The sequence below is a fragment of the Giraffa tippelskirchi genome, chromosome 2 (genome assembly GCF_054371585.1).
Source record: "Giraffa tippelskirchi isolate mGirTip1 chromosome 2, T2T-mGirTip1v1.2.pri, whole genome shotgun sequence".
Taxonomy (NCBI): domain Eukaryota; kingdom Metazoa; phylum Chordata; class Mammalia; order Artiodactyla; family Giraffidae; genus Giraffa; species Giraffa tippelskirchi.
Genome location: NC_137276.1, coordinates 165005057 through 165024716, shown reverse-complemented (window position 1 = coordinate 165024716; position 19660 = coordinate 165005057). Strand labels below are relative to the sequence as shown.

At 37.1% G+C, this 19660-nt stretch overlaps 1 protein-coding gene across 3 annotated transcripts in view; it reads right to left on the bottom strand.

The window, feature by feature from the left end:
• Positions 1-19660, bottom strand: part of SNX4 (sorting nexin 4) — a 54816-nt gene that overhangs the window by 17747 nt on the left and 17409 nt on the right. For all 3 annotated transcript variants that reach the window (XM_081571673.1, XM_081571674.1, XM_081571675.1), the window contains exons 6-8: positions 11857-11912; positions 8126-8198; positions 839-900 (exon numbers count right to left, since the gene is read on the bottom strand). In XM_081571673.1, the coding sequence (XP_081427799.1) occupies positions 839-900; positions 8126-8198; positions 11857-11912 (191 nt within the window). The remainder of the gene's footprint in view (positions 1-838; positions 901-8125; positions 8199-11856; positions 11913-19660) is intronic.

Below are 19660 nucleotides of genomic sequence, written 5' to 3'. Positions count from 1 at the left end.
AGCAAGTCTTCTTACAAGGAAATATGGATAATAACTACTAAAATTTCACAACTAAAATAATTAACAAACAAAAATTCACAAAAGAAAAGGCTCAAAAACTACCAACATATGCAAGTTACATATACAAGTAAATATTCCAACTTACACTAATATTACCCCAAGACTGAAAAACCCATCTTGCAAAAGCCTTAGAAATTATAAAGTGAAACAAAAAAAGAAAAAGAAAATCACCAATTCAATATGACAGTGATTTAAAAGGAATCTCCTTGGGCATTCTGCCAAGAAAATAAAAGACACTGCTCACTGCTTAAGAGGAGTTTATCTTTTATCTGCTCAATATATTAGACTCCTTCATTATTTTTTATTTAAAGAAAGGCTTTACAATAAAAAGTTTGAGGACTTAAAACTCTCTGGCGGTCCAGTGGCTAAGACTCTGCCACTACAGGGGGCATAGGTTCGATCCCTGGTCAGGCAACTAAGAGCTTGCAGGAAAAGTCTGAAGACTACTACTATTGGACAGGATTTAAAAAATAAGCTTTTGGGACTTCCCTGGTGGTCCAGTGGTTAAGAATCTGCCTTTCAACATACAGAACGTGAGCTGGATCCCTGGTCAGGGAACTAAGATTCCACATGCTGCAGGGCAACTAAGCCTGTGCACCACAACTAGGAAGCACATACATCACAACGAAGACCCAGCCCAGCACAGAAAATAAACAAATACAAACCAAAAATTATCTTTTGCTTTGCAGACTCATACATATTCCAGAATTACAGTTATTATGCAAAAAGCTAATTAGAGCTAGTTGTTGTTGATTATAAAAGTTTGTATAATGCGTACCTGAAAACTCGCCCATAATTCCCATGTACTTTATATACACCATATAGTCGATCTGCTACTCTCTGGAATAAATATTCAAAAGAAATTGCTATTAGTTATAAACAGTTCACTGTTTGTAAGTTATAAACAGATAACTAAAAATACATTTTATCTTCATTAAAAAATACATCTGTATACTTAGTACAACTTGAAAAATATGCCAAAAAAAAAAAAAGAGCTTAAATCTCCCAAAGTCTCATCATGGGGAAAAAAAACTAATGTTGTCATATTTATATAATTTTTTCATATATGTATATGTTTTAATTAATATTTTAAAATTTGCTATACCAAGAGTGCTAATATTTTTATCCAGCAGGTTAATATTATTTTTAATAGACACCAGTTAAAAAAATACATGCATAAGTTTCACCTAGTGGTATATCAATTATATACGCATTCCTTGTCAGGTACTCAGTTATCCCTAATTTTTTCAGTATTAAATAATCATTCTCTGAGAGTACAGCTTTTTCCAAATTTCAGATTGCTTCCTTAAGATAAAAGTCCCCAAAGAGGGATCTACCAGGGAAGAGAATATAAACATTTTCAATTGTATTATTGATAGTTTTATACGTAAAAGCTACAAACATGCAATATACTTCCTGTGCTACTTTATCAAATTAATGCCTTCTAACCATTTAATAACAGTAGAATTATAGTTTAGCTCACTGAGATTAAAACACATACTGCCCCATCATTCGCACACATCTTGCAAAAGACAGAAAACACTGTATGTGGTAATCTCCTTTCTCCAAAGTGTTATGGACATGAAACAGAAGACCAGAAGTCAATGTCACATAAAACTCTTTAAAAAAAATTTCTAGTACACAATTTCTCAATGTAAATCCTGAAGATGAACTGACCCTCTAATTTCTTACTCAGTTCAGTTCAGTTCAGTCGCTCAGTCGTGTCCGACTCTTTGTGACCCCATGAACCGCAGCACCCCAGGCCTCCCTGTCCATCACCAACTTCTGGAGTTTACGCAAACTCATGTCCATTGAGTCGGTGATGCCATCCAACCATCTCATCCTCTGTCGTCCCCTTCTCCTCCTGCCCTCAATCTTTCCCAGCATCAGGGTCTTTTCAAATGAGTCAGCTCTTCGCCATGGTGGCCAAATTCCTTACTCAAATATGAGTAATTTGAGGAAACAGGCATTAGCCATACAATAAATCTTAACCTGTTCAACACTTCAGCTTAAAAGTCAGTAAACCACATTGTAAAACTTGGAGCTGGTATAAGAGGATCATAAAGTGCTTTCCATCTCTCCTTGCTTGACCTGCTATGAAAACACACATACCTGCTAGATGAGGGGGCAGCACACTACTGGTCTGCAGCTTGTAGAACAGTCATACTCACTCACGTTTGCACTACCTACGGCTGCTTTCATAGCAGAGCTGAACAGCTTCAACAGGGGCCATATGACCCAAGCAGGTGAAAATAATTACTATTGGGCCTTCAGAAAAAGTTTGCCAACTTCTGTACTAGACTCCACTTCCAGTACAAAGTTCACAGTCTTTATTATGCTTGAAACTTTTCAGGGTTGTCTGCAGACCTCTAAACTAATGACTCTGGGATGTTATTTCCCAATTATTTTTTGAGAGTCCTACAGAGTGTTGACTGGTTGTTTAAATGGGTTCCATTGTGAAATAAATTTTGGAAACAATGAGATTTAAAAGTTTAACAGGTTGTTGTGTTTTTTTTTTCTGCCTGACTTTTTAGATTTTTAACACTATATACGAATAAGGACTACTGAGGGGGGTGATTTGCAGTAGGCACCATCTTATAGGACTGGCATTCTAAAGATGACAAAGTGGAAAAGGCCATTCTAGACTACTAACTTTTCTAGATTCTTGTACTTTTAAAAATCAAACCTCCTCCTGAAAGCTGAGCATTTTATCATCTACCTAAGATACTAAGCATGGAAGAGAGGGAAAGAGTTTGTTAAATAACCACATAAGTATAAAAACTAGAGCAACTTAAATACAAAACACATATCCAAAATAAACGTGCAAAGAAAAAGTTTTTGGATCCCAGGTGCTTAAAAGTTTTGTTTTTTTTTCTTTAAATTTTATCACTCTGTGCAGCTGATACAAAAAGAGCTTCAATCATAATAATTAGAGCTCTGGAAAATACTCTAGTCCACAGAGCATGACAAAAAGAGGCAAGGGTTCTCATACGCCAGAAAGATGAGCAACTACACAAGGAACCACTCTACTAGAGAATGAGGCAACACAGAGCCACTTAGCAGTTGTTACTGAAACAGCAGTAATGTTTCTGGTATCAACTACTCATGGAAGTAAATTGTGCTAGCCAACAAAAACACGAGATGACTAGTACCCAGATCATCAGGCAGTGAGAACAAAGACGAAGCAAAGAAAAACTATAGACCAAAAATGAGCATTTCTACAGAAAAGTAAAGATGAAAATGGCTGAAAAATAAATCATGAATTATTAAAACCTATGGCTCAGTGGTAAAGAATCCACCTGCCAATGCAGGAGACGCAGGAGATGTGGGTTCAATCACTGGGTCAGGAAGATCCCCCTGGGAAGGAAATGGCAACGATTCCAGTATTCTTGCCTGGGAAATACCATGGACAGAGGAGCCTGGAGGGCTACAGTCCATGGCGTCACAAGAGAGTCAGATGCAACACAGGGACTAAACAACAACAAAACCAGAGTAATTCAACGGTCACTGGGAACCAGGAATCGCGGTGCCAGCGAAAAGGGGCTAGACCCAATGATTTAGTCTAGACTGCCACTCAATTTCAATTCTGTGGGCAAGTCTTTCTTTCTGAAAATTGATCATCTTAACAACTGACAGGAGAGGACTGATACCTAGCAAATAACATGACAACAGAAGAAACTTAACAGACTCATCATATGATCCTCCCCAGCTCTGAATCATTTGGAACTATGCTACGAATGCCTTCCCTATCCATACTGAAGTATAGCGGATTAAATGTTAAAAAGGACATAAAGTTTTATGACAGTCTATTAAATGATCTTGTTTTAAAAATCTGGACACACAGTTTTTCTTCTGAATTATCTCCTAAGGGTTTTTGAACGTGCCTGTGTCTCCCCGCAGGGCATCAGGAGATTTAAGACTTATGACACTACTGCTAAAATCTTTCCCAAAGGAGTTGTATGTAAGACTTTACACTGCCATCACCAAATATTTCACAAACACTAGATATTGCTATCTATACAAATGACTACAAATTAAATGTTAAATAGTAGCTCAATAATTTCAATTTACATAGTTAGCGTATTAGCAAAGTTAAGCAATCCTCCTTCCGTTCTAAATTTGATTTCCCCTAGAGAGGCAGCAAATATGATTGTAGGAAATAAGGGATTTGCTTCCTAATCTATAAATTGGGGACAGTCACAGCACCTACTTTCAAAGGGCCACTGTCAGAATTAGGTAATAATAACACACAATGGTTGGCTTATATACAATAGTAAATATAATAAACATTAGATCAGTTCAGTTTAGTTGAGTCCTCAGTCATGTCTGACTCTTTGCGACCCCATGGACTACAGCACACGAGGACTCCCTCCCCATCACCAACTCCTGGATCTTGCTTAAACTCATGTCCATCGAGTCAGTGATGCCATCCAACTATCTTCATCCTCTGTCATCCGTTCTCCTCCTGCCCTCAATCTTTCCCAGCATCAGGGTCTTTTCCAATGAGTCAGTTCTTCACATGAGGTGGCCAAAGTATTGGAGCTTCAGCTTTAGCATCAGTCCTTCCAATGAACATTCAGGACTGATTTCCTTTAGGATGGACTGGTTTGATTTCCTTGCAGTCCAAAGGACTCTCAAGAGTCTTCTCCAACACCACAGTTCAAAATATTAGATATTAGTATTTTTTCCTTTTTAGTTTTTGAAACATAAATTATCTCATCTGAATATCACAACCCTATGAATAACACACTCATTCATATAACAAATATTTATGCAGTACCTATTGTGTACCAGGCAGATACTCTCCAAGAAAACAAACTCTGAAAGGTCTCTGGATTTGCCTGAAGAACTCAGTAAACGGCAGAGACAAGTGCTAACTCCAGCTCCTCTCAATCTAAGACTACCCACCCTTTCTGGTTGTTCTGTTTTAATATCTTAAATATTAACTCTTTAACCTGAAGTCATTTATTTTTTGCCTTTTCTATCAAGACTTTCAAAAGAATTTTCCTGAACAGAAAAGATAGCCAAATAACTTTATTTTTTCTTTATCTGTTAACACGTCATCATGTCTCCAACAGTATCTAAGCCTTCTTCTCTTGACACTGAATGTTACAAAAAGGCTCGCCCTGTGGCGATCTCTACGTTGTTTTCAGGATTCTGTCAGTGTTGGGTTCTAACCTTCCATTTTTAACTTTTATGTTACCGTCAATGACTAAAGGGCCTTTTTCCTAATTTTAGAACAACCAAGATTTTAGCTATTCCATATTTTTCACTGGCATTTATCTTACTTACACAGTCAAAATCTCAATTTGACTCACAGATCAAGTGCTGTCTTTCCTTTGAAGAGCTCAAGCAGTCTTTCAGGTCAATTAAGTTTCTGAAGCCTGTTTTCATAAAGTCTAGGGTAAATATCTACACCCAGAATTCTCTTACATGTATATTACAAGCTCTTTGATGACAAGGTCATTTTCTTTAAAAGTTCTTGTCATATATACATTACTAACCAGCTCCCCTTGGCTGGTTATAATTAAGTTCAAGAAGTAATTTATCCTACTGCTTTTCAAGATTTATTTAAACATAAAACTGTCAGCACATACATTTATTTATTCATCCATTCAATGAATACATAGTGGGTGCTATTCGGGTCAGGCATTATTCTCAGGATTTAGCAGTGAGAAAACAAAGCTCCTGCTCTTGCAAGCTCACATATATACTAGTGGAGGAGATAATTAACAAGTTCAGAATGACAGAAAATGACAGAAATGATAGAAACCTGCACCACATTTTATACAGGATGCTCAGGAAAGATAATTTCTGTCAAGAGGTATTTGAACCAATAACTGAATAACAAAAAGAGAATAAGCCAAGAGAGGATCCTGGGGGTAGGGCGTGGGGGAAGAATGGTACAGGCCCAGGAAATGGCAAATAAAAACCAGAAACAAGCTTGGCATGGTTAAAAATAGTTAGAAGAACAACAAAGCTAACATGAAGTGCTGCTCTTGTTTAGTCACTAAGTCGTATTCTTTTGCAACCCCACGGACTGTAGCCCACCAGGCTCCTCTGCCCATGGGATTTCCCAGGCAAGAATACTGGAGTGGGTTGCCATTTCCTTCTCCAGGGGATCTTCTCAAACCAGGGATCGAACCCAAGCCACCTGTGCCTCTCCTGCACTGGCAGGCATTCTCTACCACTGAGCCACGAGGGAAGCCCTCAAAATGAAATGTACAGAGTATTGAAACAGCTGTGTGCAAGACTCAAAATTTTCTGTAACATCACTATTACATTTTATCATCATCTCTAACGATTATTAAGTATTAATCACATTCAAAAATATACTTTGAGCAGAAAGCCAAATATGATCACTGGACATCCTACCCCGACTGTGATAATTTTCTTACTTGCTTTATGAGAGCAATCACCCATACCTTCCTGCAGGCTAGATGATCCGCAGCACAGCTTCACAACAGTGACAGTTATTTCCTCCCTCCTTTAGATCTCATTCAAACTTATTCCCTACACTTTACAGATTTTCTGGGTTTTAACTGTTACACTTTGTTCAATTCACCACTCATCTCTGATATTTCTGATAAATCTGCCTCTGACTGGTTTTTCTGCGTTTTCCCTTTGTTTCTTCTGGATGTGAACGACTGCTTGAGAACCTCTCAGTACCTGGAGCTGGTCATGTGACTGCTTAACAGTGTGCCTCTGCCTACCCAAGACGCCCAGCACTGCCCAGCTTCCTGTGGCATGACACCTTCCACAGTGTGCCCCCTCTTCCCTTTGGTGGAAGGCCTTTAAGGAAGATACAGCTTTCATAATCAGCCAGACCTCTAATTTAAGTAAATTCTCCAGGTTTTTTGACACAGAAGACAAAACAGTATGAAGGGTTCTTCCAGTCTTCTGGGGTGTCTCTGACTCCACCTTCACTTTCCATTAAGAACTGTTGCCTTATTTGTTTAGGTAACTTCAAAGCAACTAGAGGCCTAGAAATTTTATCTCATCAATTCACAAGTCCTTTTCAATACCCCATTCTTGACTCTACCCTAATAATTCTCATAGGTACCTTTTTCTTTTCCTACAAAGTATCTTACAATTTATATAAAGAGTCCTATAGTACTCTGGATGGTTACACAGATTGGGCCAATATGAGGATACTTCAAAAGGAGTGTTCCCTTACTTTATTTTTTTATATTTTTCACGAAAATCTTCAAATATACAAAAAGTAGAGAATAGTAGGATATACTCCCATTTCCCAACACTTACCTTCAACAATTATCATATGGCCAATTAAGTTGCATCTAAAATTGACCCTACTCTGCACCCTTTACCAGCAGACTCTTTCATTAAAACAAATCCCAGATAATATATTTAATTTCAAGATGTTTCCAATGAGTGTAAGATATGATCCTAGACCTGGTAACTCAGTGTCTTTCAAAGCCTTTAAGACCAGTTCTAAGGTTTTCTCTAGGTTACCCCAAAGGACCAGAGTGGATAATACAACATTTTCCAGGTACTACATTAACCTACCCAAAAATATATTTCTCCATGTCTATTACAGCCAAACTCTACAGGTAATTACAATCATTACTGGTATATTTCTAGTTCCTCATGTCATAGCAGACCATTACCCTACATAAGTTTATTTAGTATAATTTAAGAGCACAGACACAGAATGGCTTAATATTAACTATTCACCAACCTTAAAAAAAAATCTTGAAAGAATAAAATAATATGTAGATCAAAGTCACACAATTATATTCCAATGCTAAAATGGTAGGCCCTTTGATAAATGTCAAAACAACCATATACTAAGAGAAAAAACAAACAAACAAGAAACCATATATGGACTACAGAGTAAATAATAGGTTGAAATTCTTCAGGTTATTTATGCCAGAAAAAATTTCACAATTAAAAAAAAAATGCAATTTAGGTAAATAACACACCAAATTTGAATATAAAAATCAGTTATTCATCATAAATACTTTCCATTACTTAAAAACATAATGATTAAATGAGAAGCACTTCCATAAAAACACCTGTCAAAAAGCTTCTGGTGACCACTTACAGCTCTGACTCGAAGGAGATGTGAGATAACAGACTGGAGTTCATCACTATAGTGTTTTAGTTCAATAAATCTCCTGAAATAGGAAACAAAACATCATTTTCTTCATGAAAAGCAGTCAAAAACTGAAAGACAAAACAGCAGTTCCTGAGAAGAATGAAACTGATTCTATTTAACCATATGCTAGCCTTAAACATTTACACACTGATACAAACTCAGAAAGTTCTAAAATTAAATAACGACATTTTCTTTAGATATTTTTAAAGCCAAGAAAAGATGTCATACTTTATAATTTATACCGTGGAACTCAGATAGAGATAAAATCTATTGGTATGAAAAATTACTCGGGGAAAAAAGAAAACAGAAGAAAATTTATGGTGCTAAAAAAATCTTTTGGTACAAACATAAACTCATGATCTCTAACCCCAATCTTCATGCTGCTCAGTAATCTTTGTTCTATAATCTAATATCTGCCAATCTCCATAACGACCTGAAACTTCAGATACCACTGCTCTTCCAGAAATGTAACAGCTTACTTCACCCTCCTCAAAAACTTATCTCCTTGACATCATTGTTAATTTCTCATGATCTTTCCTTTTACTCTCTGGTCACTCCTAAAGTCTCTTTTGCAGGACTGACTTCTTTCACCCATCTCTTACACTGCCAACTTTAGTGTGCAAAGGACTCCTAAAATATTTGCCAGAAACACAACTGAGGGCCTCTCAGTAAAAGAGGGCATGAGTAATCACCATAACTGTACACAGAGGCCCTAATGGGACTCAGGAATCTGAATTTATAACAAACTCACTCACAGGATTCAGATGCTGGTAATCCTCAGATTATACTTTGGAAAACACCCTTCAAGCACTGGTTCAGCCCTAGGTCCTTGCCAGTATTACAACCAATAATTCGGTCTACATATTCTATGTGCGTGCATGCGTGCCAAGTCACTTCAGTCGTGTCTGACTCTTTGCGACTCTATGGACTGTAGCCCACCAGGCTCCTCTGTCCATGGGATTCTCCAGGCAAGAATACTGGAGTGGGTTGCCATGCCCTTCTCCAGGGGATCTTCCTGACCCAGGGATCGAACCTGGGTCTCCTGCATTGGTAGGCGGGTTCCTTACCACTAGCACCACGTGGGAAGCCTGTACTCTATGTGACTTATTCACAAAGCTTCACGATTATGATCTACATGCTGATGAACTCCAAATATCTATCTTCAGCCCAAAACTCTCTCCTAAATGCTGTATCTATAATGCCAACTGGCTAGCAGATATTAGTAGCTGCTTATATATCCAAAGTTCAACTTATCTTCCCCTATCCCATCAAATCTCTCTCCTCTGTACTCCCAAGCAGTTTAAAGAATGAAACCTAGGTGCCATCTTATTTCCTTCTCCTCTCTTTCATCCCATACATTCTATTAATCACTTGGTCTACCTCCTAAATATCAGCCAAATACTGCCACAAGAAAGTAGAAGACTCAACGTCCTCCTCCTCACTACTTTGAACAGTCTAAAGAAAAATAAACGTGCATGAAGGAGGTATCATTTTGGTATTCCCTCTGAAACTCTTTCTGGTTTTCTAGATTTTAAGAAAGAACAGAAAGAAAGTGTTTTGGTGATATAAACTACTTTAGTAATTGTGTGAATAATAATTAATCTACTGGGCCAGCTAGACCTAGAAGAGAGATTCTATATATTAAAAATCTGTTACAACAATGACTGATACAGATAATTCTCTAAAACTTAAGGCAAACAAATTCTATTACTAATTGTATACTTAAACAAGAACTTAGGAGCAAAAAACTGCCCTGGTTATGTTATTGGCCATATCACACATTTAAAATTCTATAATATGGATATTAAATAAAATTTAGCAATCTAGAAAAGATGGTAGGTCAGAAAAGGGAAGCTGCTGCTTCTGCTAAGTTGCTTCAGTCGTGTCCGACTCTTAGCGACCACATGGACCACAGTCTACCAGGCTCCTCCGTCCATGGGATTTTCCAGGCAAGAGTATTGGAGTGGGTTGCCATTGCCTTCTCCAGAAAAGGGAAGAAAAACATACAATTGACAATACCTTTTTTATTACATTAAAAAACATTTGACAGTAACATTAAAATATTAATTTAAACTGTCTCATCTACATGCTCCTCTAACAAATGTACATTCACCAATATCATAAACTCTGCTGCTTACATTTTACAAAGCTTTTTTTGGAGGGTGACATAATTTTAGTTCTTAATCTAGAAAACACCTCTTATATACTATGGATGCCATAACCTTTATAAAAACCTCAGTGGAATCTTAAATGCATACCGTAAAGCAAAAGTCTGTCTGAAAATGCTCCGTACTATGATACAACATTCTGGAAAAAGCAAAACTATGGAAATAGTAAAAAGATCAGTGGTTGCTAGGGTTATGGGGAGGAAGAGATAAAAAGGGAGAGCAAAGAGGATTTTTAGCACAGTGAAAATACTTTTCATGATACTATAATGATACATAAATGTCATTGTACATGTGTCAAAACCCATACAATATATAACACCAAGGGTGAACCCTAATGTAAACTATGCACTTTGACAGGCATCATGATGAGTCAATGCAGGGTGATCAATTGTACAAATTTATCATGCTGGTAAGGGATGACAGGGGTGGCTGTGTGTATCCAGGAACAGCTGTGCAAGTGTAGGGGCAGAGGGGATATGGGAGCTCTGTAAGATGTTTCACTTAGTTTTTCTGGGAACCTAAAACTACTCTAAGAAACAAAGTCTATTAAAAAAGTGAAAACCTCAATGGTTAGCATCACAATTTCCTAATTACCAAAACTTTAAAATATTAATATTTACATCTTATATTCAAAAGTTATATTAAAAAGTAGAGGTATTATGTTAATGTGTTATGATTTATGAAAATCAGCATAACAGGCTATCAGACTATGCAAACTTGGCCTTTGTCTGCTAAGAATGTACACTATGTAGAAGTTAAGACTTGAAGGCCTGACTAGAGAAATTCTAACAGACCTCATAAACTTGGTCGCCAAGTATGGAAAAACCCCATCTACCTAAGCACATTTCTAACTGGAAAGTACAGCTGAACTAAGCTTCAGGCAAAGGTCTGTATGATGAAGAGCCTGAATTATATGCCAAATTCAGAGAATTAGCAAAACCAAATCTTAAATACCTAGATTCCACCCTCCGGAAAGTTATTTCTGAATACACAGCTTCCTTTAATATAGAAATGTTCTCACAAACTCCAAACTAACATTAATGAAGTCAGGTAATTGTCATATAGATATAGCTCCATGAAATTATACTAGTATGCATTTATTTATCAAGTTTTCTTGGCATTCAAAGTAGATAGTTTATTATTAAAATAGATAATATATTATCTTGAGTTTTGCACATATCTGACAAGCAAAGTCTAATAAGAAAACCTATTTTATATGAAATTAAAATTACTTTCCTCATTTTTCTGATACCTTCAATAACACTTAATAAATCCTTCCAGGAAAAAGCAGTGGTTTAATTTTCTAAAACTTCAGTTACTTACAACCTTAATCCCAATAAAATCATCAAATTTAAAATCAGTTTTAGACTATAAAAGGATTTCACTAATGTGAATTACTATTTAAAATATTTAGCAAATAAAGTGCATACATTCAGAAATGAAAAATTAAATAGACTGATAGGCACCATTCAAAACAACATTGTAACTGTTATTAAAACAAAACCTTACTTGTCTGGGTTTTTCACTCTGAATGTTGCATTAAGCGCTTTTAACCTGGAGTCTGCCTGGAAAAAATAATTTATTCACTTAATACAATTACATTTCAGGATATAAATCCAAACAGTTTTATTTTCCCTTTAGAATTAAGCTATTCAGGTATACTTTTCTTCATATTATTTGTGTCAAACACATTAAACATACCCCAAAAAACACCTAGTAGTTATTTTTTTAACACTGCAAAAACAATATTATAAATTAAACTGAATACATGACATTCAATGATACCAAAGTAAAACAACTGTAAATACCAACAGGTGAACAAGCATACAGCTCTGCATTATTATAACTCAGAATAGGTTGTGTCAAAAAGTAGTTTACTTTTTCTCTAAATCAAGAAAAACAATGATCTGTATATATAAACTAAATAAAATTATTGCTTTGAAGCTTGTGCATTACTCAGGGTCATTCTCAGATGGAATCCAAACCAAATGTACATTGGTTTTTCTCATTTTCATGATCAGTATTTTAGAAAAGAAAGAAATATGGAAATGCCTGTACTAAATTAAAACAAGCTAGATGACATCAAATTAACTCCTTTCTAGTTGACAGAAAACATTACAACACAACTTTTAAACAACCTTTACTTATTTCTAGATATTCTGACACAACTATTTAACTACCTTTACTTACTTCTGCTGCTGCTTAGTTGCTAAGCGGTGTCCAAATCTTTGCAACCCTGTGGACTACAGCTAGCCAGGCTTCTCTGTCCATGGGATTTCCCAGGCAAGAATATTGGAGTGGGTTGCCATTTCCCTCTCCAGGGGATTTTCCTGACCCAGGGATAGAGCTCACATCTCCTGTGTTGGCAGGTGGAATCTTTACCACTGAGCTACCTGAGAAACCCCTTCAGAGGGATCAACACTAAATAATAATTTCATTGTATAAACTTATACTTAATATATCCAAATCTTATCCTCTTTGTCTATGTCCTCATTTAAAATACATACATAAATGTATTTTTTTCCCCTGACCAAGGCACAAAAAACATAGGATTCACAACAGGTAGCTCAATCAGTTAACAATTTTATAACACGATTTGGTTTTGAAAATACCAATCATCCTGAACATTTTATATCATTCCAACTTACAAACCCTAATTACAAACACTCCCCAAAGAATAAAACAAACAAACCAGAACTAAGGCTTCCCAGATTACACAGCTAAAAAAAAACACAAAACTGCAATAAATACACCACTCCACAAATCCAGCATCCTAAAACTTTAGACCAAAAGCAATTCAAAGAGCTATCAAGAATATCTAAAGCTTAAGTGGTCATTGAATTCAGGGGATTTTCTAAAATGGGGTATATTTTAGGAATTTCCCTAGCAGTCCAGGGGTTAGGACTCCACACTTCCAATGCAGGAGGCACAGGTTGGATCCCTGGTCAAGAAAGGAGGATCCCACATGCCGTGTGGCATGGCCCCCCAAAAAAGTTTTTAATAAATAAATGGATATTTTACCAATTCTTGACATTTCTTACATCTGAAGGGCAAAGGAGCTAATGCATGTGAAAGTCCTTTCAATTACAGCATATATGAATTTAAGGCCCTTGTGTTCTTCAAGTGATTTCAAATTACCAATGTGTTAATGACTTTATAGGCACAGGCAAATGAGATTCTTTAAATAAGGATGAAATTACATAAAACTCATCACTAAAAAAAGAAAATTTTCATGTGTATCTTTTTCTAAATCTCATACTGGATACCACCAATTTATTTTTTCTTTTAATATTACCAATTTATCACTATAGAAGGCATATAAAATGTAACCCATCACCATCCTAACCTTGCTTATCAAACACTGTCAGGTCAGTCCATCATAATACCCCACTCAATCTGCTCATTATTTCAGAAGATTTCATAAAAAGAGAAACTGCCTAAAATGTCATCAAATCAGAAACTTCTCCCCAAAGCTAGATCTCTAAGTGAAAGTGAAAGTCACTCAGGTCAGTTCAGTTCAGTCGCTCAGTCGCGCCCGACTCTTTGCGACCCCATGAACCGCAGCACACTGGGCCTCCCTGTCCATCACCAACTCCCGGAGTTCACCCAAACCCATGTCCATCGAGTCGGTGATGCCATCCAGCCATCTCATCTTCTGTCATCCCCTTCTCCTCCTGCCCCCAATCTTTCCCAGCATCAGGGCCTTTTCCAATGAGTCAGTTCTTCGCATCAGGTGGCCACAGTATTGGAGTTTCAGCTTCAACATCAGTCCTTCTAATGAACACCCAGGACTGACCTCCTTTAGGATGGACTGGTTGGATCTCTTTGCAGTCCAAGGGACTCTCAGGAGTCTTCTCCAACACCACAGTTCAAAAGCAGCAATTCTTCGGCACTCAGCTTTCTTTATAGTCCAACTCTCACATCCATACATGACCACTGGAAAAACCATAGCCTTGACTAGACAGACCTTTGTTGGCAAAGTAATGTCTCTGCTTTTTAATATGCTGTCTAGGTTGGTCATAACTTTCCTTCCAAGGAGTAAGCGTCTTTTAATTTCATGGCTGCAGTCACCATCTGCAGTGATTTTGGACCCCAGAAAAATAAAGTCAGTCACTGTTTCCACTGTTTCCCCATCTATGTGCCATGAAGTGATGGGACCGGATGCCATGATCTTAGTTTTCTGAATGTTGAGAAAGTCACTCAGTCGTGTCCAGCTCTTTGCGACCCCATGGACTACACAGTCCATGGAATTCTCCAGGCCAGAATACTGGAGTGGGTAGCCTTTCCCTTCTCCAGAGGATCCTCCCAATCCAGGGATCAAACCTAGGTCTCTCACATTGCAGGCGGATTCTTTACCAGCTGAGCCACAAGGGAAGCCCTACCCATATCTGACAGGGATTTCCCACTAAATATCTAAAGAAGCCCTTACACCACTGTTTCATACCACCTTACTTTGTCCCCTTTACTACAGCACTGTCTGAAATCCCCTGGGTTGTTTGCCTGTTTCCTAGCTGTCCATGAAAATATAAGAGCCACAAGGAAAAACACAATGTGAACAGGGCCCCGAGAGTTGCACAATAGCCACCATGGCACTACTTTAAACTGCATTTTCATTCCTGTATCCCCAATACTTCCCAATGCCTGAGACAAGGAAAACATGCAATAAGTACATTGGAAGAATGAAAAAAAAAATAACCCCGACTACTCTACAGTCCCAACTTACTACCTTCCCATATTCTTTAATCCCCACCTCCCTTTCCCTTTCCAATTCCTATCACATACTATACTTCTCTTGTCCTAGACCTTGTCTTTCCTCTATTTCATTTTCAGATTCTTATCTTCCTCCAAACCTTACCTAGTAAACCATTACCAGCTTGCCCCGTCTCTAACATTCTTCTTCCTTGACCCCTTAGGCTAATTCCACTGCAGGCTTCTCATTATTCAGGTCTCAGCTCAAATGTTCTCTTCAACCATGTGACCCAGTTCGCCCAGAACAGTACTGGTTTACACCTGCTGTCCTAACCTAATTATTAGCAGAGCCCCTTTTTATTCTCAAAACTGTCTCCATTTGAATAATAAATTATACTGTCATATCTCAAAATAACCCCTGGGGAAAAAATTCCAGCTGTCATATTCTCTCACAAAGATAATTGTTTTCTTTTTTATCACCTATAACTTTCAAAGTATCTTAAATAGATGTTAATTTCAAGTCTTCAACTACTTCAGTATAAGCTCCATAAGAACATGGAGCTTGTTAATGTTTCCTTACTCACAGTTGGATCCACAGCACCTAGAAGAGTACCTGACAGTCTGTAGGTACCTAGCATCTGGAATCTCCAGATTTAGCAGAGATCCTAAAAGATCAGATCTTGTCTCTGGCAGTTCCTGCTCCAAACAAACAAGGTTCTAGATACTTCCCTAAATTCAGGGAAGTATAAATTCATTTAAGATTTGGGCATATGGATGACACTTACTTTCATGTAACTGGGTTAAAATGGTATTTCTTCAAACTAAAGTGGAGAAGGCAATGGCACCCCACTCCAGTACTCCTGCCTGGAGAATCCCATGGACGGAGGAGCCTGGTAGGCTACAGTCCATGGGGTCGCTAAGAGTCGGATACGACTGAGCGGCTTCACTTTCACTTTTCCCTTTCATGCATTGGAGAAGGAAATGGCAACCCACTCCAGTATTCTTGCCTGGAGAATCCCAGGGACGGTGGAGCCTGGTGGGCTGCTGTCTATGGGGTCGCACAGAGTTGGACACGACTGAAGCGACTTAGCAGCAGCAGCAAACTAAAGTAACTAGTTAATATGTTCATTACTCTAAAGAGAAACTCTCTGCTCTCCTTTCAGTGAATTAACAGAAGTATCATATAGACATTCAAGAAAAACGATGGAATGCCAATATACAACAGTGATGAAGAAGTCTGCTGCTCATATTTGTGTTAAATGAAGAACAAGAGTGGGAAGGTGGGGGGAGGGGAGAGGGTTCCCTAGCAGTCCAGTGGTTAGAACTCTTGTGCTCTCACAGTTAAGGGCCTCCGTTGAATGTTTAACCCCTGGTTGGGGAATTAAGATCCCACAAGTCATGCAGCATGGCCAAAAAAAATAAAGCACGGACTTTTATAAAACTGAATTTTTACAATTATCTTGCTGAGTATGATACTCTAAAAATATTTAAGAAAATGTAAACTATTAGGCCCAAACTACAGATTAAACATGTCTAAAGGGGAGAAATTAAAGCTATTATTTCAATTTGATGATGACAATCCAATAGCCAAGTTCAAATATTCTTTTTTTTAATTGCAGTATTATTGACCTATAACAGTGGAAACAGTGGCTGACTTTATTTTTCTGGGCTCCAAAATCACTGCAGATGGTGACTGCAGCAATGAAATTAAAAGGAAGGAAAGTTATGACCAACCTAGATAGCATATTAAAAAGCAGAGACGTTATTTTGCCAACAAAGGTCCGTCTAGTCAAGGCTATGGTTTTTCCAGTGGTCATGTATGGATGTGAGAGTTGGACTATAAACAGACCTGAGTAGTGAAAAATTGATGCTTTTGAACTGTGGTGTTGGAGAAGACTCTTGAGAGTCCCTTGGACTGCAAGGAGATCCAACCAGTCCATCCTAAAGGAGGTCAGTCCTGGGTGTTCATTAGAAGGACTGATGTTGAAGCTGAAACTCCAATACTGTGGCCACCTGATGCGAAGAACTGACTCATTGGAAAAGGCCCTGATGCTGGGAAAGATTGGGGGCAGGAGGAGAAGGGGACAACAGAGGATGAGATGGCTGGATGGCATCATCGACTCGATGGACATGGGTTTGGGTGGACTCCGGGAGCTGGTGATGGACAGAGAAGTCTGACATGCTGCGGTTCACGGGGTCGCAAAGAGTTGGACACGACTGAGCAACTGAACTGAACTGACCTATAACACTATATTAGCTCCAGTCTGACTCAGAACAATCTCATTTTCACTGAAATATAGTTTCTAACATTCCTTTACCAACCATCTTTATATACATTAATTATATAAGTAGCTAGTGAAAAGATAAGTAATACAGGATGGTAATTAAGAAGGCCTGGACTTGAATTCAGCCTCTATCATTTATAACTATATGACCGTGGGTTAAGTCACTTTCTCAAGTTCCTGACCTAAAAAGCTGGGTTAATACTGAACTAACCTCAAAGGTACTGAGGCAACTGCCAACAAGAAAAGCATGAACACTGTATCAGAGTACAGTGCTTAAGCACATAGTAAACATTTAATGTTAATGATATTCAGACAAAATGCTGCTTTTGGTTCTAAACTTTTTTTTCTTACCAATTTTGATAATCTTTTAAAATTATCTTCCTAAAAATATTCTTATCTGTCATCTTACAACAATGTTTGTCAAGTTTTAGGCCCATGGGAGTCAGTATGTCTGCAATGAACTTTAGGATTCAGTATCCTGAACAATCCCAACAAACTGAGACTCATGAAGCCAACTGACCGCACTTGAAGAAACACTGAATTAGAAAAAATTTTTTACATCAAAACACTAGTTGCATGCTAAAAAGAAGGAGAAGAAGAAGAAAAAACACTGAATTATAAGTACTGAGCCAGCAATTCAACCTTTTCTGGAAGCCTCAAGGTAACCACTATAAACAACTAATACTGAATCCACCTGTGATGCAATGAAGCCTGAGAGGCTGCAAAGGTGTGTGGGGATTTGGCACCATGCCACAGACCCCAGTACTGCAGTGTCTGACTCTCATATCACTGTTATACTTTACCGGCAGGCTCAGCTGTCAATTCTCACTATTGTCACAGTATGCCTCTCTCCAGCAGTATTCACCTTTAGATCTTTAAAACTTTCTAGTAGGCTGAAGACTAAAAATAGTCAAGTTTATTTGTATAACTACAATAAAATTAATTGGATACTATCTGAAAGAACCAAAGTATATCTGTAAGCACTGTAGTAAGTTATGTCACATTCATCTGAACATCTCAGAAGTCAGTTCTAAATCCCACCTTTTGACTGTGATTAGGTTAGTTATAACTATCAAATACACAACCTCCAGAAAAGAGAAGTGAGTCTTTCTCTCTCGATATATATATAGATACATACAGATGCATGTACATGCTTGAATGTATGCACGCACTTACATGCATGTATTAGTCCAAAAGGTTCCATTTCCTTGCAAGGGTTTCCAAATTGTCTCTATACATTTTATGTCTAGTTCATTTCAATTTCTACTTTTCAAATTATGAATACTGTGTACAAAAAGATTTTATAAAAGTGAAACTAGGATTTTACCATAAGGCTACTCAAATATAAAACATTATATCTAAACACTTAGGTAGTACCTACACACAAGATTCAAAGCACTCTACAAACAGAATAGTCTAAATGGATAGGGAAATTCATGAATTTTCTCAAAGCCACCCAGTTATGGCCAAAAACTGCGCTAAGGACAAACAACTGAACTGATAACCAGTTACTAAAATAATGACTAAGTCAATGACTAAAAATTTTTAAATTTTCTATTGTATAAAGAGACATCAACAAAAAAATATTTTAGTTTGTTCTTTTATTTATTATTAGCTCCTAAGAAATCTTGGACTAGTTCTCATAAAATTCTATCAAAATATAAACAATTTTTTAAAGTTCAGAGTTATTTCTTTTTTTTTTTTTTTTCTCCAAGTCATTTTATTAGAACGTGTGACTCAAAAGGAACTACAATTGAAATGAGTTATTTCAAATCATCTTTAAAATTCTATTATTCTCTTTTTGAGCACCATAGTGAGTTACAGCTAAGAAAGTACTAATTTTTTCATGTTATCTGAAGTTTCAGATAGCTCATAAATTTAACCAGTAAGTTAAAATTGGTTTATGACCAAATTAGATACTTAATTACATCTTCTGTGCAGAAAAAATGTTTTCCCTTGTCTTTTTGTGTTAAAATTAAAATACCTATGTGCCAATGCATAAATCTCTAGTTCTTAAAATTACTGTAAAGACATTCTGTTCTTCCTGCCTAAACCTATTGAACTTCTGTTACTGCAATATCGTATGAACTGTTTATCAATCTATATATCAATTTATATTACTTTTTCTTCTTACCTATTCTGTTTACATAAGAGATGAAAACTTAAAAATTTGCTGTGTTAAATTACTTTTGGAAACAAGAGGGAGGGGAGAGTAGAGTGAGGGTAGTCATCTTATGACTGACACACTCTTTAATTTTTAGGTAACGGTTCCATTCCCAAACACTAATTCTAATGATCAAATATGATAAGTAATCAAAATCTAATTAAACCTGTATCAC